At 46.0% G+C, this 16,495-nt stretch overlaps 1 protein-coding gene across 1 annotated transcript in view; it reads right to left on the bottom strand.

Annotated features, from left to right (window-relative positions):
- insrb (insulin receptor b) overlaps positions 1–16,495 on the bottom strand; it is a 76,849-nt gene that overhangs the window by 53,214 nt on the left and 7,140 nt on the right. Inside the window, exon 2 of the mRNA XM_069679983.1 lies at positions 1,454–2,002. Within this exon, the coding sequence (XP_069536084.1) occupies positions 1,454–2,002 (549 nt within the window). The remainder of the gene's footprint in view (positions 1–1,453; positions 2,003–16,495) is intronic.

Here is a 16,495-nt window from a genome sequence, read left to right as displayed (position 1 = left end):
ATGGCAGAGGCCAACTGTCAAGCAGTCATCACATTCACACACCGAGGGCTATGCCACCGGGAGCAATTTAGGGTGTCTTGCCCAAGGACACTTCGACATGTAGACTGAGGGAGCTGGGGATCGAACCGCCACAGCTGCTCGACTTACACATACATATTTAGATGTTAAATTTGTCATCACAAACTTCCTACACACTAACATGCAACTGCTCATCCTCCATAATGCTGAATAAGTTTAAACCTGACTATTAGAACTAACTGAATGCTGTACAGCTTGTCTTGGTCAAAATACCAAATCAGTGTCTGTGTGTGTCCGTGTGCAGAGACGGAGACACAAACAGAACCATTTCCTGTATTACTTTCCCGACAGTGACTGAGACCTGGCAGAGAATCGAGGAGCCAACATTATATGCGGGCTGCAACAGTCGATGTCGAAGTATAAACATGGCCGAGGTCGTTCTGCTTTGAACGCCGGCCTTTATGTCGGACACAGAGACAGAAGGGAAAAAACAACACAGGCTATAATCGCCTTCAAAAAATAATAAGCATTCTCTCTGTGCGTCTTACAATAGAAGCCATTCTCTGTGTTTGTGGTGGGAGAGGAAAGACTGACTGACTGACTGGCCGACAAAGGCAGCTGGCTGCAGCGCGGAGCAAACCCAAAGCTCCTTTCTGACTACAAGGACAGAAAATATGTACAAATGTAACAGATAACTTTCTTACTCTGTTTTCCCATCATGCCTACCTTTCAGTTTGCATTTCCCCGACTCAACAAAACAGTTGGGTCATTTCACACATCAAGCAGAACGCAAGCCTGTAATTACAGATCACTTGCCCACAATGCTCCAGTCAATGAATGCTAATCAGTCCTCGACCCCTGGCTGCTGATATTAGGAGCAGCGCTCCGCATCTCAGAAATCATTACATAAACCATCTGGAATGAAAACATCGCTCGTCTCAATTGATTTCTAGGAGGAAAATAATCTGCGGTGCATATTCTCATTATGTGTCTCTACGGACCACTTTGGCTACGGGACGGTGCGACTAAGCATGTTTGCACACAGCAGCCAGTCAATATGGAGATTTTTACACTGCTCCACATATAACCGCCAGTCTTTTTATTTTCACTTGGCGATGTTCCGACTGGTTTAAACACCTGAGAGCGATCGTCTTTCTCTTTGGTATCGGGCCAGGGTTGTAAGCTACATGTTTTAACAAAATAGCACGATTACAAGTGTGCACAATTAGCAGAAATGAGCAATTCCTGCTAGCAATGCACACAGGGATGTACAGGCAATTATCACTGGATTATTATATTTGCTAAGCACGTTTATGGATGTTTATTTGGACGAACAAAGGAGATAAAGATAGTCCTGCAACACTGTAAGTCAGATGAATCCAACGCCTTCCAAAACGACAGAATAATGTAAACATAATCACACATGTACACTTACTTCTCTGGCAGTGGTTCTGCGACCAGCATCGTCCCCTGAAGTGTCCGTTGATGGTGTTCTGCGAGCAGATGGTCTGACCCTGGGCCGTGCCGGGACACACATCTCCACACTCCCTCTCGTTCTTATTGGCCACGATGAAGTTGTCCTCCACCGAGTCCAGGATCTTGGACCAGTCCAGCGTGGCCAGGTAGCACAGGTCCGGATTCTTCTCGATCCTCACGGCGCCTCGCGTGATGTTCATGAGACTGTGGAGGCCCACCTCCTTCAGCTGCAGCATCTCGTAAATGACGAGGGCGTAGTTGAAGAAGAGGTTGTTTCCGCGGACCACCGTCAGGTTGGGGAAGAGATCGCTGAGGGACTCGAGGCCGTAGACCCTGAATAGCAGCACGTAGTCCGTCACCACTCGGAGCTTGGGGTAGCTGAGGCCTCGGAAGTCGTCGGTCTTGGTCTTAAACATTAGCAGGATCTTCAGGTGGCCCTCGATGATGGTGCAGTTCTCCAGAGACTGCAGGTTGGTCACATTGTTTCGGATGTCTTTGCTCTGGCAGACTGGAGGGAGAGCAAGGGAGATGTGAGTAACGATTATAAGTCAATTCATTCATTTATACTGTCAGACACTTTATGAACATTGCCCTGCCTGTCATTTATTCATTTAAAAATAATGAAACAAGGAGGATTTGGGCTTCTGAATGATTGCCTGATATTTAATCCATTAATAAATCAATTAAATATTTAGGATGTTTTGTGTGAGGAAATAGTGGAACTAGTGAAAAACGTATATAAACGCTTCTGTTTTCCATTCAAACCAATAAACCACCAGTGATCTGCATTAAGCAGCGCCTTTCAAAAAACAGCCTCACCAAAGTCCCTGCTACAATCTGACTGGCTGCAAGCTTTCTCTCCCTCCCTCCCCCTCTCACACACACACACACACACACACACACACACACACAGACACACACACACACACACACACACACACACACACACACACACACACACACAGTCTCCCTCTTCTCACTGGCTCCAGCAGTATCTCTCCACAGAGGAAATTATTAAATTATTGTGCGGCGCTGTCTGATCTGAATGAAGCAGACATGAAGGGGTTAACAGAAATGAAGCCTGGAAGCTAAATGCTTATCCGTGCTCATTCATACTCTTTCGCTGCTGCTACACACTGGCACACACACACACACACACACACACACACACAGAGAAGACCACATTTGGGATGGTAAATGCATACACACACTTGTTTACACACACACACACACACACACAACAGAGGAGTGGAGAATTCATTAGGGGGTAGTTACTTAAAGAGATGTACAGAGAGGAAAGGCTGCTGGTGCTCGATGCACATTTCCACATGTATTTCTTTTTAAAGGTGGAACAAGGAAAACGTGACTTCTTTTGCTGTCTTATCATATTCGTGTGAAGTCGGAGGTCTGACACTTTTTGTTCTCTCAACTGCAATCAATATTTCAACATAAAAACAAGGGGAAAAATCAAGTCCAAAACAAAGTTAATATTATTTCTTACCCCCCTCCCCCACCACCCCAAACTTCATTTTAATTGTCTGTGATGACAAACATCAGTAACGATCATACAGGTCGGGTGTTTCCCAACCAGATCAACCAAAAATATAAACAAACATGTCCGTCGACACTGTGTCAAAGCCTGTTTCAGCTTCTGTGAACGGAGCTGCCGGGAAGAGATGAGATTTACTGCTTGACAAACAGACGCTGCGGATGATGTTTGAACAAGGTTTTAAAATTAGAGGAACATTTGCATAAATGCACACGGAGTCGACACACCCATTTTCATTCAGTTTACATACTCATTCAATACAGTCTTAATCATGAGACGTAATCTGTTTACTCGCGCTGTGACGGTGCTGAATCAAGGGCGGAGCTGCCGCGCTCACGTGCTGCGGTTCCACGCGCACGTATTAGAGCTGATCGTTTACCTTCTTCGTCCTGCCACTATGCGTACCGGCATATTTTTACCATCTTTCAGTGACGTAGGTTCAGTTTTGCTTTTTCTTTCACTCTCTTAGGGTCAGCGGAGATGTGTCGCACTGCTGGATCTCCTGATTTCTGTTCTGCAAAACCTGACAACTGACAGCATTCAGGCCCTGCTGTTTGGTCCGTGCTGCCACAGCGACATGTAAATGTGACGTGTGGCGTTTGTGTGAATGGGGGAAAAAAACGGCGCTTCACTGCTCATAGTGGAAAGTTTTTACATAATATTACAGTTGAAGTTAATTTATTGAACCTGGATTTTGAGAAGGCTAAAGGTCTATCATATTTACACATTTTAAATAAATAACTAAATAAATAAATAATAATAATGATCGTCACTGGGTCCACTGGTTGTCGTCACATAACCACGGTATTGTGGTCGTGCAGTTACCGTCACAGTCCTGCTGTTTGTTTACATGACGAAACTACGCAGGTACAACAACTACACTACCAGGCAAAGTGGCCAACAGTCGAGAAGATTGGATTAAAAAACTGTCAATAATCGCTATTTACTCCGTTACAACTGCATCACAGAGTAAGAGGAAAGAATGACATTTGACTTCTTAATAGGCCAAAAGTTCTTTTTGGAAAAAGATCCTTTTGGAAAGAAAAAAAATGAGACCCTTATCTCAAAAGTAACCTAACGGTGTCCATGTGGTCTGCTGTCTGATACAGACACACACCATCTGATAGTGTCCTCACTGAATGCCATTTGCAGGCAACCTCTTTCTATTTCTCCCCAATTACAAGCTGAATCCACCACTATAACTTCACTTGTTATTGGCCTCTGTCATTTCCCAGGTGTAAGCTACCTATTAACTTCCCATTCTGTTAATGGTTAGCCAGACAAACATGTCAACAATCCGGGGACAAACTCCGACCAGCAGCACATCAATAGAGCTGTTAGAGTCACTTCTGATAGTGGACGGGAGCCAATAAAGCTCGTAATCGCTACACGGCCAAATAAAACTGGGTTGTTTATTACGACAGTGTGTTGGCAATACTGAAATATGTTGTTTGCCTCTGTAGGACTGCTAACAAAACAGTGATGAAACACAGGCTGGTATATCAGTTACCAGACCCCAGAGGAGGGACGGAGACAGGATGCCCCCAGATCGACTGAAGACATGTTATCCCCACTTCCGCTCTGAGCTTGTCTGTCAGTTTAAACTACAGACTGTATATCAACGGTTAAAACGAGGAACAGAAGTTCTGGAATAAAGTGACCAAATGAATTTTAAATAAATTACAAAATCAGTTATAAAACCTTGAATTTTTGTTGCAAACTGTCTATTTTTCACTGTTTCAAATAGGGCCAGCAGCAACAAGCGGGCATGAGGTCATTACTTTCCTTTATTGCCCGCCTACGGAAAACTTTTACCAATCCGAAATCATTAAAGATGTTCAGCAGGGTCACAACAAGCTCTTCCTGCATGACCATATCTGTCAAACCTAAGGAAACAATCGTTAAACACTGAGTTGGATAGAAAACACTTAGCAGAACACATGAGTGTGGACGTGGCCAAAGCCGGCTCAACTTTGCACACTTCCGCTCGCTGCCAGCCTTGCCAGCAGCCAAAAACAACTCATAAAACAAGACAATAAATCCATTTGAGCTGTTAAGCATCTCATCAGATAAAAGCGAGTTTGCAACAACAACAGCTACTCATTCACACGGGCAGGTCACTTTGCCTCGGCCGCACCCTCTTTATTAGACACACGCAGTGTCAAGAACCAAAACACACTTCTTCCTGCTCCATGTGGCAGTTGGTGTTATTCCCAGTGATAACAGCAACCTTACACCTCTCTGCCCCTCCTGCCTTATCTCCTGGACACATCAAACAAGCCTACAGGCCACCCACTCGCTGTCAGCCTGCAGCTCTAACCGGATACCTATTGTGCAACACGACAACATAACAAACTGTGTTACGCAACTGCAGCAGGGCCAGGGTGCTGCTCACCTCTGCCCACAGTGATCCTCAAGACGCACCGAGACGACACAAACATGACCTTTTCACTTTAAAGTACTTTCCCCGCTGCAGGTAATAAATATAATGCCTTTCTCCACACTTAGCATGCTAACAGGCTAGCACATATGTCGTGTCCCCTGATGGAGAAGCTCTATTGACACAAAGAAATGTTAGCGGGCCATGAGGGGAGGCAGCAGACCGTGCTGCTGGGAGCTTGCTGCGCAAAATGGAGTCTTGTTTTCGACTGACAGGAATGAGAGAGAGAGGGGGGTGAGGGGGGCGTGGGTCATCGAGGGGCAGATGGGGAAGACGGGAGGAGGAGAAGGAGGGAGAGTAAAGGAGCAAGAGCCACTGTGTCTTTAAAATAATGAGCCATCTCCTCCCTCTCGTCCACCCAGGTTTCAGAGAGGAGCAGGGGGACACAGGAGAGGCAAAGAGCGCGAATAGGGAGCGGAGAGGGGTCGCGGGTAAAAGAGGAGGAAAGAAGGGGTGACGAGAAATGATGGGAGGGGAGCGAGCGAGGGAGTTAGCGGGGGTGAAAGTGTAACCTGAGCCCAGGCAGGAACGCAGGGTGACGTAAGGGACCTACAGGACGGTTGGTGATCACATGCATGAATGGAGGGCCGCTATGGACCACTGTTACATGACAAGTAACAAGCACACACACACACAGCCTCATAGGGGGGGAGAGGGGAAGGGGGAGAGTTTGTTACCTACTGGCCACAAACACAACAATAAGCAATATTCAGCTACAACACAAACAAACAGAGCGTGTGACCGAGCACACAACAAGACACCTGCTGCATCATTTTCCATCTCTGTGATCTCAAAGAAAGACAACACAAATGACTTACATAAACAGACCCCCACATTAAAAAAAAACCCTGGTAGACATTGTGTGGGTAGGGGGGGTTCGGTGGACAATGACCGTGACCCCTCTCTCGCCCACCCTCCCACCGAGGACCACCCATTAGCAGACAGCTTGGTGCTCTCCCTGGCTGTACAGGAGCTCTTAATTACAATAACAACCCAATCAGCCGCTAATGAGCCTTAGGGGGGAGAAAGGGGGGTATTGGGGAGGGGGTGAGGTTTGTATCAGAGCAGAGCGGAGAGAGAGAGAGAGAAAGGAATAACAGAGCACAGACTGTCTGGAACGTACTGTACCATACTGTGTGGACCTCTATAGGCGAAATGTGGGCCATCCACCCGCCTTCCCTGTCTGTTTGACACTTAATTTGGCAGCAGGAATGAGAAAAGGAGGAGGAGGAGGAGGAGGAGGAGGGATGCATAGAGGGGTGTCAGACAAACAGAAACAGCAGAGCATAGAGGCTGGAGATGGAGAGAGGTGAATGAGTTTATGTGGAGATTAACGAACGGACGGCTCCTTTGAAAAACGGCATTTTCAGGAAAGTCAGTTCAGCTTATAATAACCGCACAAAAAGTCCAGACACCTGTCACTATGTGTGCTGCATGACTAGTTAAGATGTATGCTTTGATGTTATTTTTTTATACGATGTGACCATTAAAAAACAACACGACTTATACAACTGTTTGTCTATGCTCCATTCAGCTTCATGCAATATACAGAGATGGGTTAGGGCCTCGTGATACTACACAAAAATATGCAGTTTTTCTTGATATTGTAGCGAGCTGTGCGTTTAAGAGCTTTAATAACGATCCCAATATGAGAGACACTCACTTGTACACTGTCAAAGGGGGGGGGGGGGGGGGGGGTCACGACTGGCGATTGACCCCTGACCCACGGCACCAAAACCATCAACATGAATGTGAAATCTACGATGTCCAAACACAAACACTGCAACACAACCCAAATACAAGCAAGACACACGTTCCTCAACAAAATATGTATACCTGAAGTCCGCCCCAGTGCATGCTGGGAAAACACCGGAAGTACTCAGGACGTCACAATATCCGTTTTTGTCTGAACATGCTGCATTGGAGTGCTGACGAAATGTTGTTCATCCCTAATTTGAAGCTTCGGCAGGATTGTTATAACAGTAATGGTCTAATTGATATATGGCAACGATATTTGGGCACAAGCGCCAAGTTCACACACAACCCTTTAAGAGAAATATGGAGTTATATAGTAGTTGTATTGGATGCATATCTTCAAATCTTAACTTAACAGTATAGTATGAAGCAGAACCAGCTCCTCACAGAATAAGCCCCCCTATAATTGCAGCCCAAAAATGACTTCATACGACCGGTGCAACTGAGGTCATAGCAATGTAACAGCTATCTCTGACAGAAAGTGCAATCTCCACTATTCAGTAAGCACCCACAGCTGCAGCATCCGTTATAGTGTAGCTACAATTTCAGACAGATTCTTCTCTTATTTTTAGAGTTGTGCTCCCTCGCAGAGAATTTAATATGCATCGACTAACAGTAGCTGGCCGGCGGTGAGAAAGTGGATCACGGTGGCAGCTTTGAGCAGGTGAGTGGAGCCCTCTGTGGCCCGGGGGGGACGGCCCGCCTCTGCCTTTCAGTGTAGCAGAGGGCAAGCCGCACGTTCGCTCAGCGTGAAACCAGACCTGGCCAGCATGAAACCAGGTGACGGCTAACTCTGGACTGTGAGAAGTTTCCTCTCTCTGTCAGCTTAGGCGCACGTTGCCGCTGATGAGGTGATCTGCTGATTATAGATTTGTCAACAGCTCGGTTGCTGAACAAACCCGAGGAGAGAGAATATGCGGCCGCCGTGCCAAGTGGGCTGCCAGTGGAAAAATGCATTTGTTTGTTAATATAGCTGTGGAAAGTCCTGAGAAGTAAAGCCAGCTCCCTGTGCGCCCACTGCCAAGCTGTGGCTTCTACAGTGAAAAATGATGCTGAGAAATTGCATGAGAGGCATTTTGATTAACATGTACCAACTTGTACCTCCAAAACAAAGAGAGTTGAGGACCGAAATAACAGTGAGTGAGCCAAGGAGAGGCAGCGAGGGGGGCAATATGAAGAGTGGAAATAAGCGTGGAGTGCCACTGAATTTAAACACATAGAAAATATAATCTTTAAAAGTGAAAGGGGACAATAATCAAGTCATACGACGAGCTAGCGATGCAGGTAACACGTGCATCCAACCGACCTGTACGCCCACATTTGAGGACATCAGATAAAGGCTGGTTGGGGGGAAGGGGGGGCTTGGGAAAGTGAGGGCGTGTGTGGGTTGGAGCACCTGTTCCTCCATTGCCTCAGCCTCCCATTGAGGAGCATGGCAAGGCGAGCCGGCTGACTCTATTTATACACAACGCTGGGTCCCGTTACAGCTGTGGCACCGGGCCAGGCTGTGGCAGATTGAAGCGGGTAGAAAAGAGCAACATGCAGGCCCTGCGCTGTCAGATGGCTGGCCAAGAGAGGAGAGAGAGGGCCTAAATCAGATCACACTGGTGACTTTGGCTCGCCTCCTTCGCTCTCTCTCCCGGCACAGGCAAAAGGAGAGAGGACTGGAGGGAAGGAGGGAGAGGGGGGGCAAGGGTAGGTGCAGACAGAGGGAGAAAAAGAGACAGAAAACAAACAGAGAAAGAATGAGGAAGAGAGAAAAGGTGAGGTGAGGTGCCGGGTCACTGTCACTTGGTTTTAAAAACAATGACTCACTATTTTCTAGTCCCACTGAGCTTTGTTCGACCTTGGACTCGAGGCTGCGGGGAGGGAGGAGAGGAAGAGAGGGCAGAAGGAGCAGGAGCAGAATGTGCATCGACGGCCCTGTCGGACATCTACTTGGAGTGACAGTGTACCTGATAGGAAGTGATCCCTCGAGTGCATGTCCACCAACCCCAACACCAAATATCCACTGTGCGGACATGTGTAGTCTGACAGGGAAACATGTCTCATGTCTGACTTTTTGATATGAGATAAGATGACTGAGTTTCTAAAGTGCTTGAGTTTATACTTTACTTTTTACTTTTAAAAATCCTCAGCCCGTATGTAAAGCAGATAAGACTGCACAGTCCACTTCCTCATTCCTTTTCCCTCCTCCTCCCCATACTGTAAGCTCGTGCTGCAGCTCATCCATCCATCCATTATCTATACTGCTTCCTGTTCAGGGTCGAGGGGGACTGACGCCTATCCCACCTGTCATTGGGCGAGAGGCAGGTACATCCTGGACTGTGTTCACAGCTACGGGCAGTTTAGAGTCCCCAATTAACAAGCGTGTCTTTGGACTGTGAGAGGAAGCCGGAGCACCTGGAGGGAACCCACACATGCACAGGGAGAACATGCAAACTACACACAGAAAGGCCACCCTACGTCCTAAACGGGACTCGAACCAGGAACCTTCTACAGAACCTGACATGTTCACTATGACGGTAATGCGTGTGTAATTTAGTTGTAGAAACATGTAATTTCAAACAAATACACACAACTTATCAGATCTATTCAGCCTCTCCACTTATGACCAACTGCCACCAACATGTTCCTTCACTAAAGAATAATTGGACAGCTGGTAAAACACAAGCCAAAAAAAAAAAATCGGAAAAATTCAGGCCACGCCCTACAAACAGCTAAACCAGGTGGTGCGCTCCAAACAAATAAAAAAGCATGTAGGGGGGAGCAGCATTCCTGACATAGTCAAAGCATTTGGGAACAGACTATGGAGGACTATGAAACAGGAGCAGGTAATCAACTGCAGGCTGGACTGTGCCCAAGATATAGAGCAAGACACAGAAGCAACACACACATATATACACACACAGGACAGAGTGAGTAATACAAAAAACATCTGATGTTCCTTTTCATCTTCCCACGTTAGCGAGCGGAGCGCGGTGCGGCGTCTTGGTGTGGTGAGCCTCGGCCTGAGAGGGAGGCAGCCGGGGCTCGTTTCCCCTGCTTGAACTGCAGCCACACGGCAGCAGCTGCAGGGCCCAGCCCCACCAACGCTCCGACCCACAAACCAGAGAAGCAGAGATCTACACACGAGGCTGGACCAGCTACGCCTGCCTGATGGCTCTGGCTGCTTCCATCTCGTATGACTCTCTTTCTTCCTCAAAATCCGCCCGCTTAAGAACTTTACGGTTAAACAGGGGCCGTGAGGCTACATTTCCGATCCCGCCTTGCTTCCTATAGTCCTGCACTTTGTCCTGCAGCCAATCAGCGCTTGGGCTTGGGCAGAAAAATTAACACTAAGAGGGATTCAATTGGGAAGGGAGAGAATTGTAGTTGTGATGGGCCAGCTGCCCAGGCTGTAGCTAACTGCTAACACTGTCTTATGACACTCTGTAGTTTTAACCTCCAGCTAAGACAGTTTAGGGGTTTAGTGGAGGTATTCCCAGTGTGGTGAATGGACGAGTGAGCTCATCCCAAGCATGGCAAATCCTATTGATTTCACCGGATTGCTGCAACGCTGCCAACTCCCAGCTACAGCTGAATCCAAAATTTGATGCACACGAAGAGAAACGCAGAGAGAGGAGGAGATGATTCGATTTTAACTGCCTTGAAATGAGAGTCCGATTGTTTGTGTGTGTAAATATAAACGTGTGTGTGTATTTGTACGGCTGTAGTCCACAGAGAGGAGAGGGGAGACGAGCTAACAAGGAGAGGAGATGGGATAGCAAGAAAGGACGCTGAATATAAGCGAAGGAGAAAGAGAAGTGTTACAGAAAAAAAAAACAGAGAGACAGAAAAGAGTGGAAGGGTGGGGGGGAGGGGGTGATTTTGGGTGAGTTGACAAACCAAGACGGAAAAGAGGGAGAAGCAGAGGGGAGGCTGGAGGGATGGAGAGCAGAGGGGCCAGGTCAGTTTAATGGCCCGTTTGTCTGTGCTGTTAGACCACCGGCTCTCACTGGCTGCTGCAGGAAAACCTCACACACACACACACACACAAACATGCAGACACACATCCTGCCTCTCTTGCTTCCTTCTTTCCATATCTCTCCCTCCCTCTACCTTTTCCATTGCTCAGGCCTGTACACACAGCTTCAGTCCCTCCTTCCATTTAAAGTCTCTCACTGAAATTAAATTGGGGTTTTTTTGTCGGCTTCAGCACACGTTTCTCTGGCAATCAGCTGTCCTGTGTTCTCTTTGGAGAAGATCAGTAAAACAAAACTTATATCCCACATTTCTTGGGTTGGATTGATGTTGGCGCCCCTTAGTTTTGGATTAATTTGACGGTGATGTAGGTGGAGAAAATGAGATATAGCTAACACTTTTTGTGTACAGCAAACAATACAACACCGCTAACTTCAGCTAGCAATCTAAAAAGCTAACTAGCTGCTAGGCTGCATCAAAAGCTACAAAAAGGGACAAAACATGTTTCAGAAACCCCCTTGTGCTTGTTTGTTTTTCATTAAAAAAAGAACCATCGCAGATTCCCAAAGATCTTCAGCTCCAACCCTCCTCTGTTGGTTTTTCCGTACAGGATATCCACGAGCATGCTAGGTATGGCATGGGAGGAATACTGACGTCATGTTAACGTTGAAAAGGGCCCCCCAGCCAACAAATCACTGGCTGTTACCTCGCCTCCGACAGACGGGTCCCTGGAGTGGAGGGTCTGTGGCCGCGACGGTCTTGTAAAATGACTTCCATTCATTATGCTGTCATTTAACAGCAAGGCATGATTCAATATGGGCCCCCTTTAACTGTAAGTGAATTAGGAATGCTTGAAGCAGGCTCGTAAACTACTGTTGCTCTCTCTACCTCTTCTCTCCATGTCGGCTCCAGTCCCTCCAGTGTTTTCTCCTTTCACTCCACGCCGTCCTTAAGTGTCTGTTTTCTTCCCTTTCCCCAACAACATGACGCCTAATGACTAGTTAAACATTGTTACAGCAGCAAAAGGCACATGATGCACCCACACACACACACACACACACACACACACACACACACTCAAGTCAACAACTATCCAATAACATTAAGAAAATAGGTCTGACCTGAATGCTTCAACGCTTAATGTTTTGCCATAACAGATGCTTACGTCTCCGCTCTAAATGCTTTGTTGTGTTTTTCCAAGACACACACACACACACACACACACACACACACACACACACACACACACACACAGAGGAGGGGTAGACACCTGACAGTTTGAACTGAACTAAAAGTACATTTAAGAATTAGCCCGTTTAAGAGCTTTGCATTTTGACTTCATATTTTAGCTCCAAATCAGCATTAAGCAAAAATGTGTCATAATTGATGTTAAATGCAGGCCATGATTACTGAGTGTCCTGTCTCCCATCCTTTTGTGTAATAATCAGCCACTTCAGTATTTAATAGAGGCTCTTCTGTGCCAACTTTTGCACACTCACTTACGTTCGTACAATATTGCTGATTAATATGTTCAATATTGTCGAAACATGCAACTCAATTCACTTGAGATTTAATCTGCCACGCAGTTTGGCCTCAGTAATTTTGAGATTAATTCCTGCCGACCCGCTGTAGGGCTTTGCTAATGATTTTCAAACCTGGATATTTTCACGCCGCTGCACTAGCGCCGTTGCCTCACGGCTCGGACGTTCCTAGCTCGAACCCCTGTTCGGAAGAAGTGGGCTTCCTCCCACAGTCCAAAGACATGCTTGTTAGGTTCATTGGTGACTGTAAAATTGCCCGTAGGTGTGAGCGTGAAATGTCTGTCTCTATGTGTCAGCCCTGTGATTGACTGGCAACAAGTGCAGGGTGTACCCCGCTTCTCGCCCAATGACAGCTTGGATAGGCTCCGGCGACCCTGATCAGTATAAGCAGTATAGATTATGGATGAATTGGTTATAGATTTCATAACGAATTACTCTGCATTGTAGCTGCTTTAAAAAAAAAAAACACTATCAATTTCTTTTAATCAAACGATCAAAATCAGTTGCGCTTCAACATAAACTGAGCTGCAGAGGCTGAATAAGTGAGTTTGTTAAGGCTTGAATAGAGGCTGTTCATTGATAAAAAAAAAGGGACCATTCATAAATAAAATTCACTCCCTAAACAAACAAGTTATTAAAACAGTCAGATAACAGTTAATAAAAACCCTCATAAAATCATACAAGCATACAGTCTGTCATTAAGCAGTTACTGCTCTCACTCATCTGGTTTCATGGTGGTGAAATGTTGCAGCAGTGGACAGAGAGCACAGTGGGCAAAGGAAGGAAATGATAAGAGGTTTTTGTATGCACTCTTTTTGTTAAGGAGGTGATTTTGCTCTGTATCTAGTCCCTCCAGGATTCAGCTGCCTTTTTATGTGATTGTAGCAGCCAAAAATACCTGATTTCGCAGCCGCTTTTTAAAAAAGTTGCAATGCAGGTTGCAATGTTTTTAGGCCAAATAAAGAGTGTAAAAACTGAGGGAAACTAAATTGCCATGAAAGGCTCATTTCACACTGCGCATGTTACAGTGCTATTCTTCTGTGCAAAGGAGAATCTGCACGTTATTTATTACATTTCTGCAGTTCTACTCGTTATTTCGGCTGCTGCAGCAGTTTAAAATGACTATCTCACTGTACAAACACTCAGTGCTGACACACACATCAGTAAAACAGCCTCTGGTTGGTGGACAGTTAGGAACATAGTCTCTGATTGATCATTAAAGGCACTTTAACACTGTCAGTTCAAGGCGGGATTATTACGCCTCTGTTAAGCTCTGTCTTCTATGTAGAATGCACGGAGGCGAAATGGTGGGGCGAAGTCATCCCGCCTCTGAGCCGGCATCGGAGGTAGTAACAGGGGTGTAACAGAGGCGAAACGGCGTCTGTGTAAACTGCAGAGCTGGCAGGGCGGAACAGCGCTGTGTGTGTGTATTTGAAACATGCGCTGTTTGTTTACACCTCGCACACGTTTTGCTTCCGCAACGCCAGAACGGTAGGTAAAAACAGTGCTTTACGCGACTTTATGCTGGCGTTGCGTGGTCCAATGTAGAATGACAAAGGTGGCATGAGGACGTAGCTTTTAGCATGGAAACATGGATAAACAATAGTTTGAATTTACGTGATCGCAACTTCCTGCGGATGCCTATGATCAATACGAAGCACACATGAAAAACAGACAAGTGAAGTCACATGATGGATCAATCTAAACACTTTAAACTGTGTCTGGAACAGGACAGACTCATTGAGTGACTCCTACATGCTGACTGGCGAGCGGCCCTGACTTGATAACAGGTGCTGAGACTAAATTCTTATAAGCTCAGTAAACAAAAAGGTTAAAGGTTTAGCAGTCTGCAAGTTCTCCACTAGCATCATGTACAATCAGAACCTCAATAATGTTACTATTGTCTTATGAGTGTATTAAGACAACTACAGCAAAAGACTTCAATGTGAGTTCTATGCAGTGAGGCTAGAGGTGTTTTCAGTCAGGGGAGGTGGAGGGAGCACTGTACTACTGCCAGCACAGCTAGTACTGTCACCATAGTAACCCATCTCAGGCTAGTTCATCAGGACAAAAACAGACCCCCCTCACCCCCCGCCAGACACACACATGCACTTCACATTACATATACGAGCATGAGTACTCATGAAAGGACACACAGACACAGCATAATCAGAGATGTCCATGTGACGGGCTGCTGTTGCTCACGTCGTGCAGGTGTACGTGTGTTAAGCATCACGTAGGCCCAGCTGGAGCAAGCGGGCCTAACATGGGAGCAGACAACAAAAAAACAAAGAGGGGGAGAGAGATAGAGAGTGTCAAATGGAGGGAGTTCACACCTTTGAGAGGTTTGAAAGAGGAGGCTTTCCCAGCGCACACAGAGCGGGATTAGCAGGTGTGTGAGTGTGTGTGTATGTGTGTGTGTGTGTGGAAGGCAGGTCCGCCGGCTGTGCGCATCTGCAGTGTGAAAGAAAAACAAATCAGTGGATGAGAGTGAACCCTCTTACCCCTGAACGTAAAACGCAGGGAGGGAGGATGAGCGATGGATAGGGGAGGAGGAGAGGAGAGACGCAGAGCCAGGAGGGAGACAGCATGGACACCAGAGGGAGAGAGATAGCACGCGTTCAACCCGTTCACTTTTAGACATTTCTCTTATTTTGTTGCATTTTTCTCGCCCAGAACGCTGTAGAAACACAGATAGGTCCATGTTTAAGCCTGATTTTATATGTTTTTACACAAAATGCAAAAAATGGTTCTATTTTCTTTTTTTATGGTCAGAAAACACCTAAACTCAAACACAACTGCAAGCTATAGCAATGCAACAAAGCATTTGCGTGATTGTGATCTCAAATGTCAACAGCTGCCTTCGTCTGCACAACCATTACGAGGTAATCAATTTGACATTTACTATCAGCTAATATCCATGATTGATTTCCACATGTCATATTCATCATTTGGAGCCAATTTTTGTTTTTGTTTCAATACCTCCATTCCAATCCGTCCTCCACATTATGATCCTGTGTGTGTGCGTGTGTGTGTAATTAACTGCTTGAGGACTGACCTGGCTGTGTGTCAAATGGCCACTTCTCAGTCATATGACTGTCCTCAAAATAAATTTAACCCATCAGGTTCAGTTACACAGCCCGACAAACACACACGCTCTCGTGCTTCCCTGCGCTCTTGCACACTTGGATGTTATGAAGTTATGCACGTCCAGAGCAACGCAAACAACTGAACACCCCGAGAGTTTATCCTTAATTGTTAAAGCAACAAACTTAAAATTGATTGGTTTTTATCTGTGATGCAGACAATATTAACGGAAAAGAAAAAGGCAGTTCCTAATTGAATAATTAAAAGCATAGATAACAGACTAAGCCGTCATGGCACAGCTGGGAACTCTTATACTTATAGTTAAAAGTTGTTAAATTGTGTTAGATCTATTCCACAGGCCTGTTACACTCCTTGTGAGACACAAACTTTCATACATATAAGCTTTCGTCAATGAGGTCAGGTTAAACCAGAAAGGCCACTCCGACACAGCGAGAGGATCAGTGTCCGGCAGAGATGGGCACGTTAACAGCTCCAAGTGTGACCTTCAAATTAAGGCATGGTGTGTAACCACCAGAGCTCAGATACACATTCCCATGATGTGACACAAACCATTCACCCCTCCACTCTCACACTAATGTAGATACATCTGGAAACGCTGTTTAAAAAGTTTTACGTCAACAGAACAGCTTGCATAAAAAGTCTGCA

The sequence above is a fragment of the Semicossyphus pulcher genome, unplaced genomic scaffold, assembly GCF_022749685.1.
Source record: "Semicossyphus pulcher isolate SPU_LCO1_2020_fin unplaced genomic scaffold, fSemPul1.0.p SCAF_4, whole genome shotgun sequence".
Classification (NCBI taxonomy): Eukaryota; Metazoa; Chordata; class Actinopteri; order Labriformes; family Labridae; genus Semicossyphus; species Semicossyphus pulcher.
This window is presented reverse-complemented; position numbering and strand designations above follow the sequence as displayed.